The sequence below is a fragment of the Salmo salar genome, chromosome ssa22 (assembly GCF_905237065.1).
Source record: "Salmo salar chromosome ssa22, Ssal_v3.1, whole genome shotgun sequence".
NCBI classification, from domain to species: Eukaryota; Metazoa; Chordata; class Actinopteri; order Salmoniformes; family Salmonidae; genus Salmo; species Salmo salar.
In genome coordinates, this window is record NC_059463.1 from 52800814 (window position 1) to 52818587 (window position 17774).

At 39.4% G+C, this 17774-nt stretch overlaps 1 protein-coding gene across 2 annotated transcripts in view; it reads right to left on the bottom strand.

Moving 5' to 3' along the window:
• LOC106583709 (protein phosphatase 1 regulatory subunit 1A) overlaps nt 1–17774 on the bottom strand; it is a 66368-nt gene that overhangs the window by 24651 nt on the left and 23943 nt on the right. For both annotated transcript variants that reach the window (XM_014168229.2, XM_014168231.2), the window contains exon 2: nt 9840–9900. In XM_014168229.2, coding sequence (XP_014023704.1) covers nt 9840–9900 — 61 coding nt within the window. The remainder of the gene's footprint in view (nt 1–9839; nt 9901–17774) is intronic.

Below are 17774 nucleotides of genomic sequence, written 5' to 3' on the forward strand. Positions count from 1 at the left end.
ACACACACACACACACACACACACACACACACACACACACACACACACACACACACACACACACACACACACACACACACACACACACACAGTCTTTTTCTAGGACACCACCACCTTGTTGCCTAGCAACCTAAACATCCCCAGACACCAATACAGTTCAGTGTGTCTGTGTGTGTCTATGGGTGTGTCCATGCGACCTCCATGCATGTGTGTGTACACTTGAGCATGTTTGTGTGTGCTTGTCTGAGTGTGTGCCTGCATATGAAATGTGAACAGCTCTTCAACACGCCTGTGATGGGTCAGGATCTGTTTCATCACTCCTCTCTGCACCAGATAACAACTCAGCACGGTTTAATATCTACATCAACTAAATAAAAAAATACAAAACGAACGACTTCTCATAAAAACACACCAAGACAGACCCTTTTTATTTTTAGCAAAGTGTGTTTGTGATGATGCATCAAACATCCATATTTTTAGCAAGTCCCAAGGGTCTTTTTTTGTTTCATTTTTGTTTCAAAACCATTAAAATAAGTAGGGCAGACCTGCAGTGCACTGTCTCTCTGTGTCTCTCTGTGTCTCTCTCTGTCTCTCTGTGTCTCTCTGTGTCTCTATGTCTCTCTCTCTCTCTCTCTCTCTCTCTCTCTCTCTCTCAGAGGGTAAGGGTTACAGTTCAGTGTGTGAATCTGAATAAGCTGATGGGTCTTCTCCAAACTGACTAGGAATGAATCTCAAATGGAATCCTACTCCAAAGAGCCTATGTGGGCTCTGCTCAAAAGTAATGCAGGATATAGGGCTATAGGTCAAAATTAGTAGACTACATTGTAGGGGATAGGGTGTTATTTAGTGAAAAACAGGAGCTGGCACACACCTAAACAAGGGTATTATCTTTATTACTATAGCCTATAGGGTGTTATCTTTATTATTATAGCCTATAGGGTATTATCTTTATTATTATAGCCTATAGGGTATTATCTTTATTATTATAGCCTATAGGGTGTTATCTTTATTATTATAGCCTATAGGGTGTTATCTTTATTATTATAGCCTATAGGGTGTTATCTTTATTATTATAGCCTATAGGGTATTATCTTTATTATTATAGCCTATAGGGTATTATCTTTATTATTATAGCCTATAGGGTGTTATCTTTATTATTATAGCCTATAGGGTATTATCTTTATTATTATAGCCTATAGGGTGTTATCTTTATTATTATAGCCTATAGGGTGTTATCTTTATTATTATAGCCTATAGGGTGTTATCTTTATTATTATAGCCTATAGGGTATTATCTTTATTACTATAGCCTATAGGGTATTATCTTTATTATTATAGCCTATAGGGTGTTATCTTTATTATTATAGTCTGTAGGGTGTTATCTTTATTATTATAGCCTATAGGGTGTTATCTTTATTATTATAGCCTATAGGGCGTTATCTTTATTATTATAGCCTATAGGGTGTTATCTTTATTATTATAGCCTGTAGGGTATTATCTTTATTATTATAGCCTATAGGGTGTTATCTTTATTACTATAGCCTATAGGGTATTATCTTTATTATTATAGCCTATAGGGTATTATCTTTATTATTATAGCCTATAGGGCGTTATCTTTATTATTATAGCCTATAGGGTGTTATCTTTATTACTATAGCCTATAGGGCGTTATCTTTATTATTATAGCCTATAGGGTATTATCTTTATTATTATTATAGCCTATAGGGTATTATCTTTATTACTATAGCCTATAGGGCGTTATCTTTATTATTATAGCCTATAGGGTATTATCTTTATTATTATTATAGCCTATAGGGTATTATCTTTATTACTATAGCCTATAGGGTATTATCTTTATTATTATAGCCTATAGGGCGTTATCTTTATTATTATAGCCTATAGGGTGTTATCTTTATTACTATAGCCTATAGGGTGTTATCTTTATTATTATAGCCTATAGGGTGTTATCTTTATTATTATAGCCTATAGGGTGTTATCTTTATTATTATAGCCTATAGGGTGTTATCTTTATTATTATAGCCTATAGGGTATTATCTTTATTATTATAGCCTATAGGGTATTATCTTTATTACTATAGCCTATAGGGTGTTATCTTTATTATTATAGCCTATAGGGTATTATCTTTATTATTATAGCCTATAGGGTGTTATCTTTATTATTATAGCCTATAGGGTGTTATCTTTATTATTATAGCCTATAGGGTGTTATCTTTATTATTATAGCCTATAGGGTGTTATCTTTATTATTATAGCCTATAGGGTGTTATCTTTATTATTATAGCCTATAGGGTATTATCTTTATTATTATAGTCTGTAGGGTGTTATCTTTATTATTATAGCCTATAGGGTGTTATCTTTATTATTATAGCCTATAGGGTGTTATCTTTATTATTATAGCCTATAGGGTGTTATCTTTATTATTATAGCCTATAGGGTATTATCTTTATTATTATAGCCTATAGGGTATTATCTTTATTATTATAGTCTGTAGGGTGTTATCTTTATTATTATAGCCTATAGGGTTTTATCTTTATTATTATAGCCTATAGGGTATTATCTTTATTATTATAGCCTATAGGGTGTTATCTTTATTATTATAGCCTATAGGGTATTATCTTTATTACTATAGCCTATAGGGTGTTATCTTTATTACTATAGCCTATAGGGTATTATCTTTATTATTATAGCCTATAGGGCGTTATCTTTATTATTATAGCCTATAGGGTGTTATCTTTATTATTATAGCCTATAGGGTATTATCTTTATTATTATAGCCTATAGGGTATTATCTTTATTATTATAGCCTATAGGGTGTTATCTTTATTATTATAGCCTATAGGGTATTATCTTTATTATTATAGTCTGTAGGGTGTTATCTTTATTATTATAGCCTATAGGGTGTTATCTTTATTATTATAGCCTATAGGGCGTTATCTTTATTATTATAGCCTATAGGGTGTTATCTTTATTATTATAGTCTGTAGGGTATTATCTTTATTATTATAGCCTATAGGGTGTTATCTTTATTATTATAGCCTATAGGGTGTTATCTTTATTATTATAGCCTATAGGGTGTTATCTTTATTATTATAGCCTATAGGGTGTTATCTTTATTACTATAGCCTATAGGGTGTTATCTTTATTATTATAGCCTATAGGGTGTTATCTTTATTATTATAGCCTATAGGGTGTTATCTTTATTATTATAGTCTGTAGGGTATTATCTTTATTATTATAGCCTATAGGGTTTTATCTTTATTATTATAGCCTATAGGGTGTTATCTTTATTATTATAGCCTATAGGGTGTTATCTTTATTATTATAGCCTATAGGGTATTATCTTTATTATTATAGCCTATAGGGTATTATCTTTATTATTATAGTCTGTAGGGTGTTATCTTTATTATTATAGCCTATAGGGTTTTATCTTTATTATTATAGCCTATAGGGTATTATCTTTATTATTATAGCCTATAGGGTGTTATCTTTATTATTATAGCCTATAGGGTATTATCTTTATTACTATAGCCTATAGGGTGTTATCTTTATTATTATAGCCTATAGGGTATTATCTTTATTATTATAGCCTATAGGGCGTTATCTTTATTATTATAGCCTATAGGGTGTTATCTTTATTATTATAGCCTGTAGGGTATTATCTTTATTATTATAGCCTATAGGGTATTATCTTTATTATTATAGCCTATAGGGTGTTATCTTTATTATTATAGCCTATAGGGTGTTATCTTTATTATTATAGTCTGTAGGGTATTATCTTTATTATTATAGCCTATAGGGTATTATCTTTATTATTATAGCCTATAGGGTGTTATCTTTATTACTATAGCCTATAGGGTGTTATCTTTATTATTATAGCCTATAGGGTATTATCTTTATTATTATAGCCTATAGGGTGTTATCTTTATTATTATAGCCTATAGGGTGTTATCTTTATTATTATAGCCTATAGGGTGTTATCTTTATTATTATAGCCTATAGGGTATTATCTTTATTATTATAGCCTATAGGGTGTTATCTTTATTATTATAGCCTATAGGGTGTTATCTTTATTATTATAGCCTATAGGGTGTTATCTTTATTATTATAGCCTATAGGGTATTATCTTTATTACTATAGCCTATAGGGTATTATCTTTATTACTATAGCCTATAGGGTGTTATCTTTATTATTATAGCCTATAGGGTGTTATCTTTATTATTATAGTCTGTAGGGTATTATCTTTATTATTATAGCCTATAGGGTGTTATCTTTATTATTATAGCCTATAGGGTGTTATCTTTATTACTATAGCCTATAGGGTGTTATCTTTATTATTATAGCCTATAGGGCGTTATCTTTATTATTATAGCCTATAGGGTGTTATCTCACTCTCTATCTCTCTCTCTCTCTCTCTCTCTCTCTCTCTCTCTCTCTCTCTCTCTCTCTCTCTCTCTCTCTCGACAGGTATCCAGCTACAGCTCACTGTGGTACAGATATCAGTGGAGAGTGGTGTGTGTGCCTGTGGGCGTGTTTGTGTGTGTGCCTCTGTGTGTGTGTGTGTGTGTGTGTGTGTGTGTGTGTGTGTGTGTGTGTGTGTGTGTGTGTGTGTGTGTGTGTGTGTGTGTGTGTGTGTGTGTGTGTGTGTGTGTGTGTGTGTGTGTGTAGTACGGAACTGTTCTTTGTCTTCAGGGAGAAAATCAAAGACTCAGTTAATCTCCTGTGAATCTCTTGTTGAGAGAAAAACCCCTAAGATCAAAGACAGAAAATAGAGTTTATATATAGTCTATAAATACCTATCACAATGACTAAGCAACATTTACTATACCACAACCACCACACCCATCCACACACCCACACACACACACACACACACACACACACACACACACACACACACACACACACACACACACACACACACACACACACACACACACACACACACACACCAGGGAGAAGAGAGAGACAGAAAGAAGAGAGAGAGAGCGAGCGAGAGAGCGAGATTTTTTGTGAGTGTATTGTTTACTATTAAAAAAGTCTTGAAATTTAGAGACAGCGACAGAGGGAAGAGGAGAGAGAGAGGTGTCCCACTCTCTTATGACACCAGGGAGAAGAGAGAGACCAAGACAGAGACAGACAGAGAGAGTGAGAGAGAGAGACAGAGAGATGAGTGGTATCCCACAAGGAAGGAGGAGGAGAGAGAGGAGACGAGACGAGACGAGACGAGAGATGGAGGTCTCCCACAGAGATAAAAGAGAGACGTTTGGTTCCTAATATCAGGAAGGACAGCAACACCAGAGCCATATGAGGATAAGGGGGTTAGTTCCGATGGTAAGGAAGGACAGATGCACTAGAGCCAGATGGGGCTAGGGAACCTAGATCCAGTAGTCAGGAATGATAGGAAGCACCAAGTGGGAGCACGGACATACTACATTATTGATATGGAAATGACATTCTGTACATGCCGTATGAATGACACAGATCTAACCATGGCAACCTGGACATCTTATGTCACTATGTAGGAGTAAAAAGGTAGGAAGGTAAGAGGTAGGGGAGGTATAATATAAAGGTAGGAGGGTTAGGGGAGGTATAATATAAAGGTAGGAGGGTAGGGGAGGTATAATATAAAGGTAGGAGGGTAGGGGAGGTATAATATAAAGGTAGGAGGGTAGGGGAGGTATAATATAAAGGTAGGAGGGTAAGGGAGGTATAATATAAAGGTAGGAGGGTTAGGGGAGGTATAATATAAAGGTAGGAGGGTAGGGGAGGTATAATATAAAGGTAGGAGGGTAGGGGAGGTATAATATAAAGGTAGGAGGGTAGGGGAGGTATAATATAAAGGTAGGAGGTTAGGGGAGGTATAATATAAAGGTAGGAGGGTAGGGGAGGTATAATATAAAGGTAGGAGGGTAGGGGAGGTATAATATAAAGGTAGGAGGGTAGGGGAGGTATAATATAAAGGTAGGAGGGTAGGGGAGGTATAATATAAAGGTAGGAGGGTAGGGGAGGTATAATATAAAGGTAGGAGGGTAGGGGAGGTATAATATAAAGGTAGGAGGGTAGGGGAGGTATAATATAAAGGTAGGAGGGTAGGGGAGGTATAATATAAAGGTAGGAGGGTAGGGGAGGTATAATATAAAGGTAGGAGGGTAGGGGAGGTATAATATAAAGGTTGGAGGGTAGGGGAGGTATATTATAAAGGTAGGAGGGTAGGGGAGGATAATATAAAGGTAGGAGGGTAGGGAGGTATAATATAAAGGTAGGAGGGTAGGGGAGGTATAATATAAAGGTAGGAGGGTAGGGGAGGTATAATATAAAGGTAGGAGGGTAGGGGAGGTATAATATAAAGGTAGGAGGGTAGGGGAGGTATAATATAAAGGTAGGAGGGTAGGGGAGGTATAATATAAAGGTAGGAGGGTAGGGGAGGTATAATATAAAGGTAGGAGGGTTGGGAGATATAATATAAAGGTAGGAAGGTTAGGGGAGGTATAATATAAAGGTAGGAGGGTAGGGGAGGTATAATATAAAGGTAGGAGGGTAGGGGAGGTATAATATAAAGGTAGGAGGGTAGGGGAGGTATAATATAAAGGTAGGAGGGTAGGGGAGGTATAATATAAAGGTAGGAGGGTAGGGGAGGTATAATATAAAGGTAGGAGGGTAGGGGAGGTATAATATAAAGGTAGGAGGGTAGGGGAGGTATAATATAAAGGTAGGAGGGTAGGGGAGGTATAATATAAAGGTAGGAGGGGTAGGGGAGGTATAATATAAAGGTAGGAGGTTAGGGGAGGTATAATATAAAGGTAGGAGGGTTAGGGGAGGTATAATATAAAGGTAGGAGGGTAGGGGAGGTATAATATAAAGGTAGGAGGGTAGGGGAGGTATAATATAAAGGTAGGAGGGTAGGGGAGGTATAATATAAAGGTAGGAGGGTAGGGGAGGTATAATATAAAGGTAGGAGGGTAGGGTAGGTATAATATAAAGGTAGGAGGTTAGGGTAGGTATGATATAAAGGTAGGAGGTTAGGGGAGGTATAATATAAAGGTAGGAGGGTAGGGGAGGTATAATATAAAGGTAGGAGGGTAGGGGAGGTATAATATAAAGGTAGGAGGGTAGGGGAGGTATAATATAAAGGTTGGAGGGTAGGGGAGGTATAATATAAAGGTAGGAGGGTAGGGGAGGTATAACATAAAGGTAGGAGGGTAGGGGAGGTATAATATAAAGGTAGGAGGGTAGGGGAGGTATAATATAAAGGTAGGAGGGTAGGGTAGGTATAATATAAAGGTAGGAGGGTAGGGGAGGTATAATATAAAGGTAGGAGGGTAGGGGAGGTATAACATAAAGGTAGGAGGGTAGGGGAGGTATAATATAAAGGTTGGCGGGTTGGGGAGGTATAAGATAAAGGCAGGAGGGTAGGGGAGGTATAATATAAAGGTAGGAGGGTCGGGGAGGTAAAATATAAAGGTAGGAGGGTAGGGAAGGTATATTATAAAGGTAGGAGGGTAGGTAATATAATATAAAGGTAGGAGGTTAGGGGAGGTATAATGTAAAGGTAGGAGGGTAGGGGAGGTATAATATAAAGGTAGGAGGGTAGGGGAGGTATAATGTAAAGGTAGCAGGGTAGGGAAGGTATAATATAAAGGTAGGAGGGTAGGGGAGGTATAATGTAAAGGTAGCAGGGTAGGGTAGGTATATTATAAAGGTAGGAGGGTAGGGGAGGTATAATATAAAGGTAGGAGGGTAGGGGAGGTATAATATAAAGGTAGGAGGGTTAGGGGAGGTATAATATAAAGGTAGGAGGGTAGGGGAGGTATAATATAAAGGTAGGAGGGTAGGGGAGGTATAATATAAAGGTAGGAGGTTAGGGGAGGTATAATATAAAGGTAGGAGGGTAGGGGAGGTATAATATAAAGGTAGGAGGGTAGGGGAGGTATAATATAAAGGTAGGAGGGTAGGGGAGGTATAATATAAAGGTAGGAGGGTAGGGGAGGTATAATATAAAGGTAGGAGGGTAGGGGAGGTATAATATAAAGGTAGGAGGTTAGGGGAGGTATAATATAAAGGTAGGAGGGTAGGGGAGGTATAATATAAAGGTAGGAGGTTAGGGGAGGTATAATATAAAGGTAGGAGGGTAGGGGAGGTATAATATAAAGGTAGGAGGGTAGGGGAGGTATAATATAAAGGTAGGAGGGTAGGGGAGGTATAATATAAAGGTAGGAGGGTAGGGGAGGTATAACATAAAGGTAGGAGGGTAGGGAAGGTATAATATAAAGGTAGGAGGGTAAGGGAGGTATAATATAAAGGTAGGAGGGTAGGGGAGGTATAATATAAAGGTAGGAGGTTAGGGGAGGTATAATATAAAGGTTGGCGGGTTGGGGAGGTATAAGATAAAGGCAGGAGGTTAGGGGAGGTATAATATAAAGGTAGGAGGGTAGGGGAGGTATAATATAAAGGTAGGAGGGTAGGGGGAGGTATGATATAAAGGTAGGAGGGTAGGGGAGGTATAATATAAAGGTAGGAGGGTAGGGGAGGTATAATATAAAGGTAGGAGGGTAGGGGAGGTATAATATAAAGGTAGAAGGTTAGGGGAGGTATAATATAAAGGTAGGAGGGTAGGGGAGGTATATTATAAAGGTAGAAGGTTAGGGGAGGTATAATATAAAGGTAGGAGGGTAGGGGAGGTATAATATAAAGGTAGGAGGTTAGGGGAGGTATAATATAAAGGTAGGAGGGTAGGGGAGGTATGATATAAAGGTAGGAGGGGTAGGGGAGGTATAATATAAAGGTAGGAGGTTAGGGGAGGTATAATATAAAGGTAGGAGGGTAGGGGAGGTATGATATAAAGGTAGGGGGTTAGGGGAGGTATATTATAAAGGTAGAAGGTTAGGGGAGGTATAATATAAAGGTAGGAGGTTAGGGGAGGTATGATATAAAGGTAGGGGGTTAGGGGAGGTATATTATAAAGGTAGAAGGTTAGGGGAGGTATAATATAAAGGTAGGAGGTTAGGGGAGGTATAATATAAAGGTAGGAGGGTAGGGGAGGTATAATATAAAGGTAGAAGGTTAGGGGAGGTATAATATAAAGGTAGGAGGGTAGGGGAGGTATAATATAAAGGTAGGAGGGTAGGGGAGGTATAATATAAAGGTAGGAGGGTTAGGGGAGGTATAATATAAAGGTAGGAGGGTAGGGGAGGTATAATATAAAGGTAGGAGGGTAGGGGAGGTATAATATAAAGGTAGGAGGGTAGGGGAGGTATAATATAAAGGTAGGAGGGTAGGGGAGGTATAATATAAAGGTAGGAGGGTAGGGGAGGTATAATATAAAGGTAGGAGGGTAGGGGAGGTATAATATAAAGGTAGGAGGGTAGGGGAGGGTAGGGGGGTATAATATAAAGGTAGGGGAGGTGTAATATAAAGGTAGGAGGGTAGGGGAGGTATAATATAAAGGTAGGAGGTTAGGGGAGGTATAATATAAAGGTAGGAGGGTAGGGGAGGTATAATATAAAGGTAGGAGGGTAGGGGAGGTATAATATAAAGATAGGAGGGTAGGGGAGGTATAATCTAACTAGATTATAATACATAATAAATTGCTTCACCGTGCGTCTGCCTCTGCATTGCTGCTCTTTGGAGTTTTATGCTGAGTCCTTTTTACTTTGTGATGACTGCTAATGATAAAGGGCTTTATAAAATACGTTTGATTGATTGATCCGCTGCCAGCGGACCAGTAGACTGACGACGGGCAGAAGACACATTTCAGTTCTACACAAAAATGGACACTAGAGTAGGCCCATGTATTAAAGTGAATAAGATACTATTTAGTTACCTGGAGAAGACTGGTCACTGGAAGCTACCAGAGTAGCAGGGGTGGGCCGACGTCTTCTGATCTGGAGAAAAGCAGACAGAACTGACATCAGTGTTCAAGAAATCGAGAAAAAGTAAATTAAGAAACCAAGAAAAACACAATAAGATTTTGTGGTGGTGGTGTTTGCTTAGAACTTGAATCAGATGTGTTGTGGGGTTAAAAAAAGACTCCAACAACAGTATTGCCCCCACACAAACAGCTGACCTCATCCTCAACTCCCTCAGTGGCACAGACACCCACACAGACACACACACAGACACACACACAGACACACACACGCACACAAACACAGACACACACACACCGACACACACACCGACACACACACAGACACAGACACACACACACACACACAGACACACACACCAGCAGTTCTGAGCTGTAGCTGCCAGCCTTGCTGAGTAAGGACGAAAGACATGTGAGGTCCAATCCTAGTGTTGTTTCTAAATGCTGAAATCTGCAATTACAAAACAGTCTAGTTTGCTTTCTGTTCACAGCCAGTTTCCCACACACTGTTATTTATGTGTATATTGTACTGGAGTGACAAAAACAGTCAGCACCACGATGATAGTTTTAGAGGCAGAGTTAGGAGAGCTTCTTCACCTGCTGTTTATCACTGTTTTTCTCTGATTTAAGTATTGCCTACATGTAAGGAAGACAAGATGGAATTCATAGAACAACACAGTTGCAAAAATCCTAACCCAACCAAGGTTGTGATGCAAAACAGTCTACACACAGAAACAAGAAACGGACGCTGAGTTCACACAGGCAGCCTAATTCTGATGTTTTTATTGGCAAAAGAGCTGATCCGATTGGGTCAAAAGACCAATTAGTGGGAAAATATCATAATTGGGGCAGCCTGTGTAAACACAGCCTCTGAAAATCTTTGAAATGCATATGTTACTACTGAAGAAAATGCTTAGCTAATGAGAGTCTTGCTCTGCTTTCTTAGTGAACGATAATGGTTTATTTAATAGGGACTCATTATGGGATTCGATGTCATCTCCTTGATGATGTACTGCTCACTAGTCAATGTTATCTCCTTGATGACACACTGCTGCTCACTAGCCAATGTTATCTCCTTAATAATACACTGCTCACTAGTCAATGTAATCTTCTTGATGACAGACTGCATATTAGTCAGTGTTATCTCCTTGATGACACACTCCTGCTCAATATTCAATGTTATCTCTTTGATGATGCACTGCTCATTAGTCAACGTTATCTCCTTGAATGACACACTCCTGCTCAGTTGTCAATGGGTTTTTTTTGCACCAAAGAAAACAAGTAATAAACAACTACACATTTAAACGATGTGCAGGTCTGGTTGGAAGCCCAAGGGCTGATATGAAAACCACACCACAAAAAAGGTTTGTTAAAACAGATAACAAAACCTACTAATTATAAATGTATAAATTAATTGATCAGTAAAAATGTTTTGTTTAAATGTGTGTGCACATTTGTGCATGTGAGTGTGTGAGAGTAAGGCTATATGGAGGAGATTACTGAGTAGTTTGGTTCATCAGACTGACCTCCAGTTTTCTCTTGAAGTTATTGAGGGAGATTGAGGTTTTGCCATAATAATTCCATAGAATGGTACCTCTGTATGTTATCTCTTTGATGACACACTGCTAATTGGGTATTCAGACCGAAAGAAGATTAATTTCCTTTGAAACACAGCCAGAGAAAGACTGTGTTTAAGAAGCAACATCTCTCTTTCTTTCGGTCTATCTTTCATACCAGATGGAGAGACTATGAAAGCATATTTGGGTCCTTGAAAAGCGCAGTATTAAACCCATGTCTTATTATTGCTGTTAGAAGTGTCCCACTGGGGCCAACACTGGTTGAATCAACGTTGATTGTGTGGTCAGTGTTGTTTTCGCTTTTACAGGAACATTGCTCACCTCATATCCTGTCTGTTGAGGATATTAAAAGGTCTCTTTCTTTTGTTTGCTTGTGTCAATATCTTTTCATGTTCACCCACCTTGCAGCTGAAGAGCCACTCCAGTATCGCTCTCCTCAGGATTCCCTCCAGCCCTCCATTTCAAATGGTACACACAAACGCACACACTATACCATACTTACTATACAATACCTCAATACCATACCATATCTTACCATACCATACCATACCTCAATACCAATACCATATTTCAATATCATACCATACCTCAATACCATACCATACCTCAATACCATACCATACCTCAATTCCCTACCATATCTTAATACCATACCATATCTTATCATACTATACCTCAATACCATACCATATCTTACCATGCTATACCTCAATACCATACCATTTCTTACTATACCATACCTCAACACCATACCATATCTTATCATATCATACCTCAATACCATACCATATCATACCTTAATACCTTACCGTATCTTACCATACAATACCTCAGTCACCAGTATACTTTTATTTACAAAACCATTTGGGGTTTACTACCATTTTATTTGGGCATTTTTATTGTTCAGAAATGTGGTGGGTACTCTCTTTTTTCGCAGGACTTTATACTGCTAACTGTTCTAAATGTTCGAACTGAATTTGGTAAATGGGTTTTTATGTACTCTGCTCCATCAGCTTGGAAAGCCTTACAAAATGCTTTTAAACTGGAAGAACTTGTCCCGATTGGTGTTTTTAAATCACTGATGAAGGATTTTGAGGCTGATTCCCTGACATGTCAATGTTTTTAATTTGCTGTTTTATGATTTTGTTATACTCTTATGAATTCTACGTTTTTTACTAGATTACTTGTAGTTTTTCATGTTGTCTGACTGTAATTGTGTAATGGCTTGGTGCTGCCTATCTTGGCCAGGACAGTCTGAATGAGCCCTTCCTGGTGAAACAAAGGTTAAATAAATAAATACAAATACCATACCATATCTTACCATACCTCAATACCATACCGTATCTTACCATACCATACCTCAATACCATACCATATCGTATCATACCATACCTCAATACCATACCATATATTACCATACCATACCTCAATATCATACAATACCTCAGTACCATACCATATATTACCATACCATACCTCAATACCATACCATATCTTACCATACTTCAATATCATATCTTACCATACCATACCTCAATATCATACCATATCTACCATACCATACCTCAATACCATTCCATATCTTGCCATACAATACCGTACCATACCTGAATACCATTCCATATCTTACCATACCATACCTGAATACCATACCATATCTTACCATACTATACCTGAATACCATACCATATCTTACCATACTATACCTCAATACCATATCTTATCATACTATATCTTAACGCATATCACATCTTATCATACTATACCTCATTACCATACCTCGATACCATACCATATATTTTATTTAACCTTTATTTAACTAGGCAAGAGAGTTAAGAACAAATTCTTATTTACAATGACGGTCTAGGAACAGTGGGTTAACTGCCTTGTTCAGTGGCAGAATGACAGATTTTTACCTTGTCAGCTCAGGGATTCGATCTAGCAACCTTTCGGTTACTGGCCCAATGCTCTAACGACTAGGCTACCTGACACCCCATATCTTAAAATACCATACCTTAATATCATACCATACCTTAATATCATACCATATCTTACCATACCATACCTTACTACCATACCATGTCTTACCATACAATACCTCAATACCATACCTCAATACCATACCATATCTTACTATACCATATCTCAATACCATATCTTACCATACCATACCTCAATACCATACCATACCTCAATACCATACCTCAATACCATACCATATCTTAACATACCATACTTCAATATCATACCATATCTTAACATACTATACCTCAATACCATACCATACCTTAATTCCATACCATATCTCAATTCCATACCTCAATTCCATACCATACCTCAATTCCATACCATACCTCAATACCATACCATACCTCAATTCCATACCATATCTTACCATACTATACCTCAATACCATACCATATCTTACTATACCATACCTCAATACCATACCAATTCTTACCATAAAATACCTCAATACCATACCAAATCTTACCATGCTATACCTCAACACCATACCAAATCTTACCATGCTATACCTCAACACCATACCAAATCTTACCATACCATACTGCAATACCATACCATATCTTACCATACTGTCGTGACGTTGTATTAGTTAATTTGACGACTGTTGCTCATCGAATGATTAACGGTTTATAATTGCGTGATTAAATGAATTAAGCAATGAATCAAGCAATTATTAACTCATTAACCTGGGGCACCATGGGAACATTATTTTGATTGAGTTTCTATTTCCCAAATTAACTCAAAGGATATCAGAATATCGATTTTACAACAGTCGCTAAATTAATCAACCTCTTGTCTCATGTCTGAACGTCGCATAATCCGGGAATCTGCACGGACCCGGGTCCCACCAATGAGTTTACCACACCAATCTTAGTTGATTATTTATTTACTAGCAAGCTAAAACGATGATAAAAATACACATACACAAAACACAGTCTAGCTATTGATTAGGACTTAGTATAACGGGCCAACACATTATGGCACGTGTTACCCAAAATGGGGATTTAAAAGAGAGAGAAACCAAGAAAGTACACGAGAGAAATATACATTTGGGTTCATTTGTCAGCCATGCTTATTTAAACCTAGCCTTGCCCCGAACTGCCGCTCTTATGGGTCAGAATATAATGATGTAATTACGTGTTGGAGGTCTCAGGTGGGAAGCTCCGCGTGGGTCGTTTAGGCTTCTCAATGACGCACTTCTCCGGCGCAACTCTCTGGTTGTCCTCACGATGTCAGTGTCCTTCTTGGCTTAGGGGTCTGATCCCTCTCCCTTGATCTGAAAGGGGTCTTCTGAGGACAGACAGCTCTGTAGCTCAGAGCTCACAGCTTCGGACTCGAACGGTGTAGATACCACAATTCAATGGAGAGTGGAGGCTGGGTGGTTCGGCTTGAATTCACCCGCTTAGACACAGCTACTCGTCCGTAGCTCGTGTAGAAAAAGATTTCTTTGTCTTCAACCTTGTGTTTCGTTTTGGGGTTCGTTGACTTTGTTAGACCTTCGCTGCAGCTTGGGGTCAATTAGTCTCCTATGTTAATTCTTCACTCTCCTGTCTTATAACCTCGGGTCAGAAGTGGGCGTAACCGCCTTTAGGGCAATTCTCTGGGCGGACCAAGTTAAGGGGCAAGGCCTAGATTTGACAAAAAATCCTATTTTAGACACTACCTTCACATCTCATCTTTACCAAAACATTCTCTTTGATTTGGATATTTTCCACACAATGTACAATGTATAAACATCAGGCATATACTGGGAAAACTCTTAAAGGTACAATGTTTTCATAATAACGTCATCTCTTAACCTTTAATAACAATACAAAAGTTACATACATTTTCATATTCCACCTCTCGTCATGACCACCATTGTGGCTGACGGAAACCATTGTTCCAAAGTCCCTTTATTGCATGTTTAATGTTCTGAGGCCAGTTCTCCATTGTGAGGACAAAGAAATTTCTCTGTGGCCTAAGGTTTATTATGGGCGTGAGGGGTAATAAAACCCCCACATCTTCAGACCCCTAGATCTCTCCTCCTCTGTTGGGGGTTTGGGCGATAATCTGTAGGGTGGTGGTCTCCTGTACCCTGACCTGATCAGGACAGTCATGACAGTCCCCCTCTGGTAGGTTCAACTTGGAATGATTCTGCATGTTGCAACCCACCATAAGAATGACCATCGGATGTCCTGGTCTGTAGATCATCAGAGCAGCCCCCCCCCCCTTTGGTGGTTCACCCTGGTAGGCTTTCCGCAAGCTGTGGATCACCACCAGAATGGACCTAGGAGGTCTGGCAGTGGCTCTGTGTTCCGGCCCGTCGACCGGTTATCCCGGCTAGTGGACCTAGGCAGTAACTTGGCAGACGTTAATAATGCACAACACTCAGGCAATACATCATTACATTTCCTCCCCAAACGAGCGGCGTCTTGGCTCTAAGGCTTCCTAAGTGTCAAAGGTAATGAAACGAAAAATTGGAATAAAAACATAAAAGTATACAAAATATGCCTACCACACCTTAATCATCTAATATGGACTATGTTCTATATATGTCCAAGGTCTAGGCTAAATAGCTCTATCATGGCATTGTCTCTAATGTCATGTCTAGGGTGATCCTACTTGCAGGTGGGTAGTTAAGGCACTTGGAAAAACTTGGCCCCTGAAGGCCAAATGTGACTGTAACGGCCTTATCGTGGTTGAAGTAGCTGAGGTCAATATGTCATGCACCATTGAGAGGGGCACTAGATATGAGGGGATTCTATTCATGGCCAAGTGGTCCATAGAAGAGCTAACTTCACGGAGAAAATCCTCCAGTAACAATCGAACCAATTGGACATGGGCATAGTCATGGTTCATGACCTCTGCTAGCTTTCCTACAGACAGGATAGTTTTGTTCAGGAGAGTAGCGTGTGTGTTGACCACCAGAATAGTGTCCTGGAGAGACTTTCCCACATGTTGCAACCTAAGGGCCTGTGCCTTCATCTGCTGCTGGATAAGTGGCATCTCTTCAGTAATCTCCCTAACATTCCTCTTGACTGTGGCTAGACTGACTGCGTTGACGGCAGTGGTACCTAGGGCAAATAGTGACCCTACGGCTGCCCCTATCGATAGTAGCGCCCCGACGAATCGTTTTTCTCGCCTGGGCTCAGCTAGTTCTGACTGGGTTACTGTGAACTTTTGGAGTTGGCCCAACATATGGGCAGTGTCTAGCTGGGCGTGCTTAATTGCCTGGCTGGTCCAGTCAGCCCCGGCCCAACTCAAATGCGCCGCAGGTGGAATGTGTTGGCGGTACACATTCTCTGCATCTAGGCAGACATATACCCTCTGCGTGTGTACTCTGCAGTTAGTTATGAGGAGTCCTGGATCGTCGCGGAGAACGATTCCCGTAGGGGGTTGGTTTTGACCAGGGCGCAGAGTGTCAGGATCATCCAAAGGAACTGCATCCTACAGAAACGCATAATCAGAGATTGTTGGATTGTTTCAGTTATTTGTATTCGTAAACAAAAATTGTTTTGACAACTATTTTTCTGTTTTTCTTATTTTTAATCAGTACAGCGCAGGACGATATCACTAGTGACAACAGATGTATATCTGGTAGCTGGGAAGAGAATAAAATATGTTAGGTGCAACGTACTGGTCTCCTGGAAGGGATCAGCTGAGGGTACTTAAGAATTTTCTTAGTACCTCTGGTTTTGCTAGGTTTTTATCTATTCGGTGCTGGCTAGCACCCCTTCTATTCCCATGGGGGGAGTGTACCACTTGATTTGGTTCCGGTGGACCCACTTTAATGTGGCGTTTTGTCGACCTTTGCTGATTTTGATCTGGTAAGCTACAGGTGATAGCTTCACCACAATCTCGTGGGGCCCCGTCCAGTGGGGCAGGAACTTTGTTGCGACGCCCGCGGGTTTGGTGTATATGTAGTACCACACCTTATCTCCGACCTCGAACACCTGGTGTGAGGCTTTTTTGTCGTAATAGGTCTTGTCACCTTCTGCACTTCTTTCCAATTGTCCTTGAGCGTACGCAAAGGTAGTCTGGAGATGGTTCCGCAAGTCGGTCACGTATTGATGAGCCGTGTAGGCGGTGGCTGCGGCGACATCTCCCGGTTGGTACAGGAGATGCAGTGGAAGGGTCATTTGCCGGCCCGTCATCATCTCAAAGGGTGTCATTCCCGTAGACCTGTTGCGTGTGGCTCTGATTGCCATCAGTTCCAATGGGAGTTTGAGGTCCCAATCTTTGTGGTTGGCTGCCACATATTTCCTCAAGATTCTGACAATTGGTTGGTTCCTCCTTTCTACCC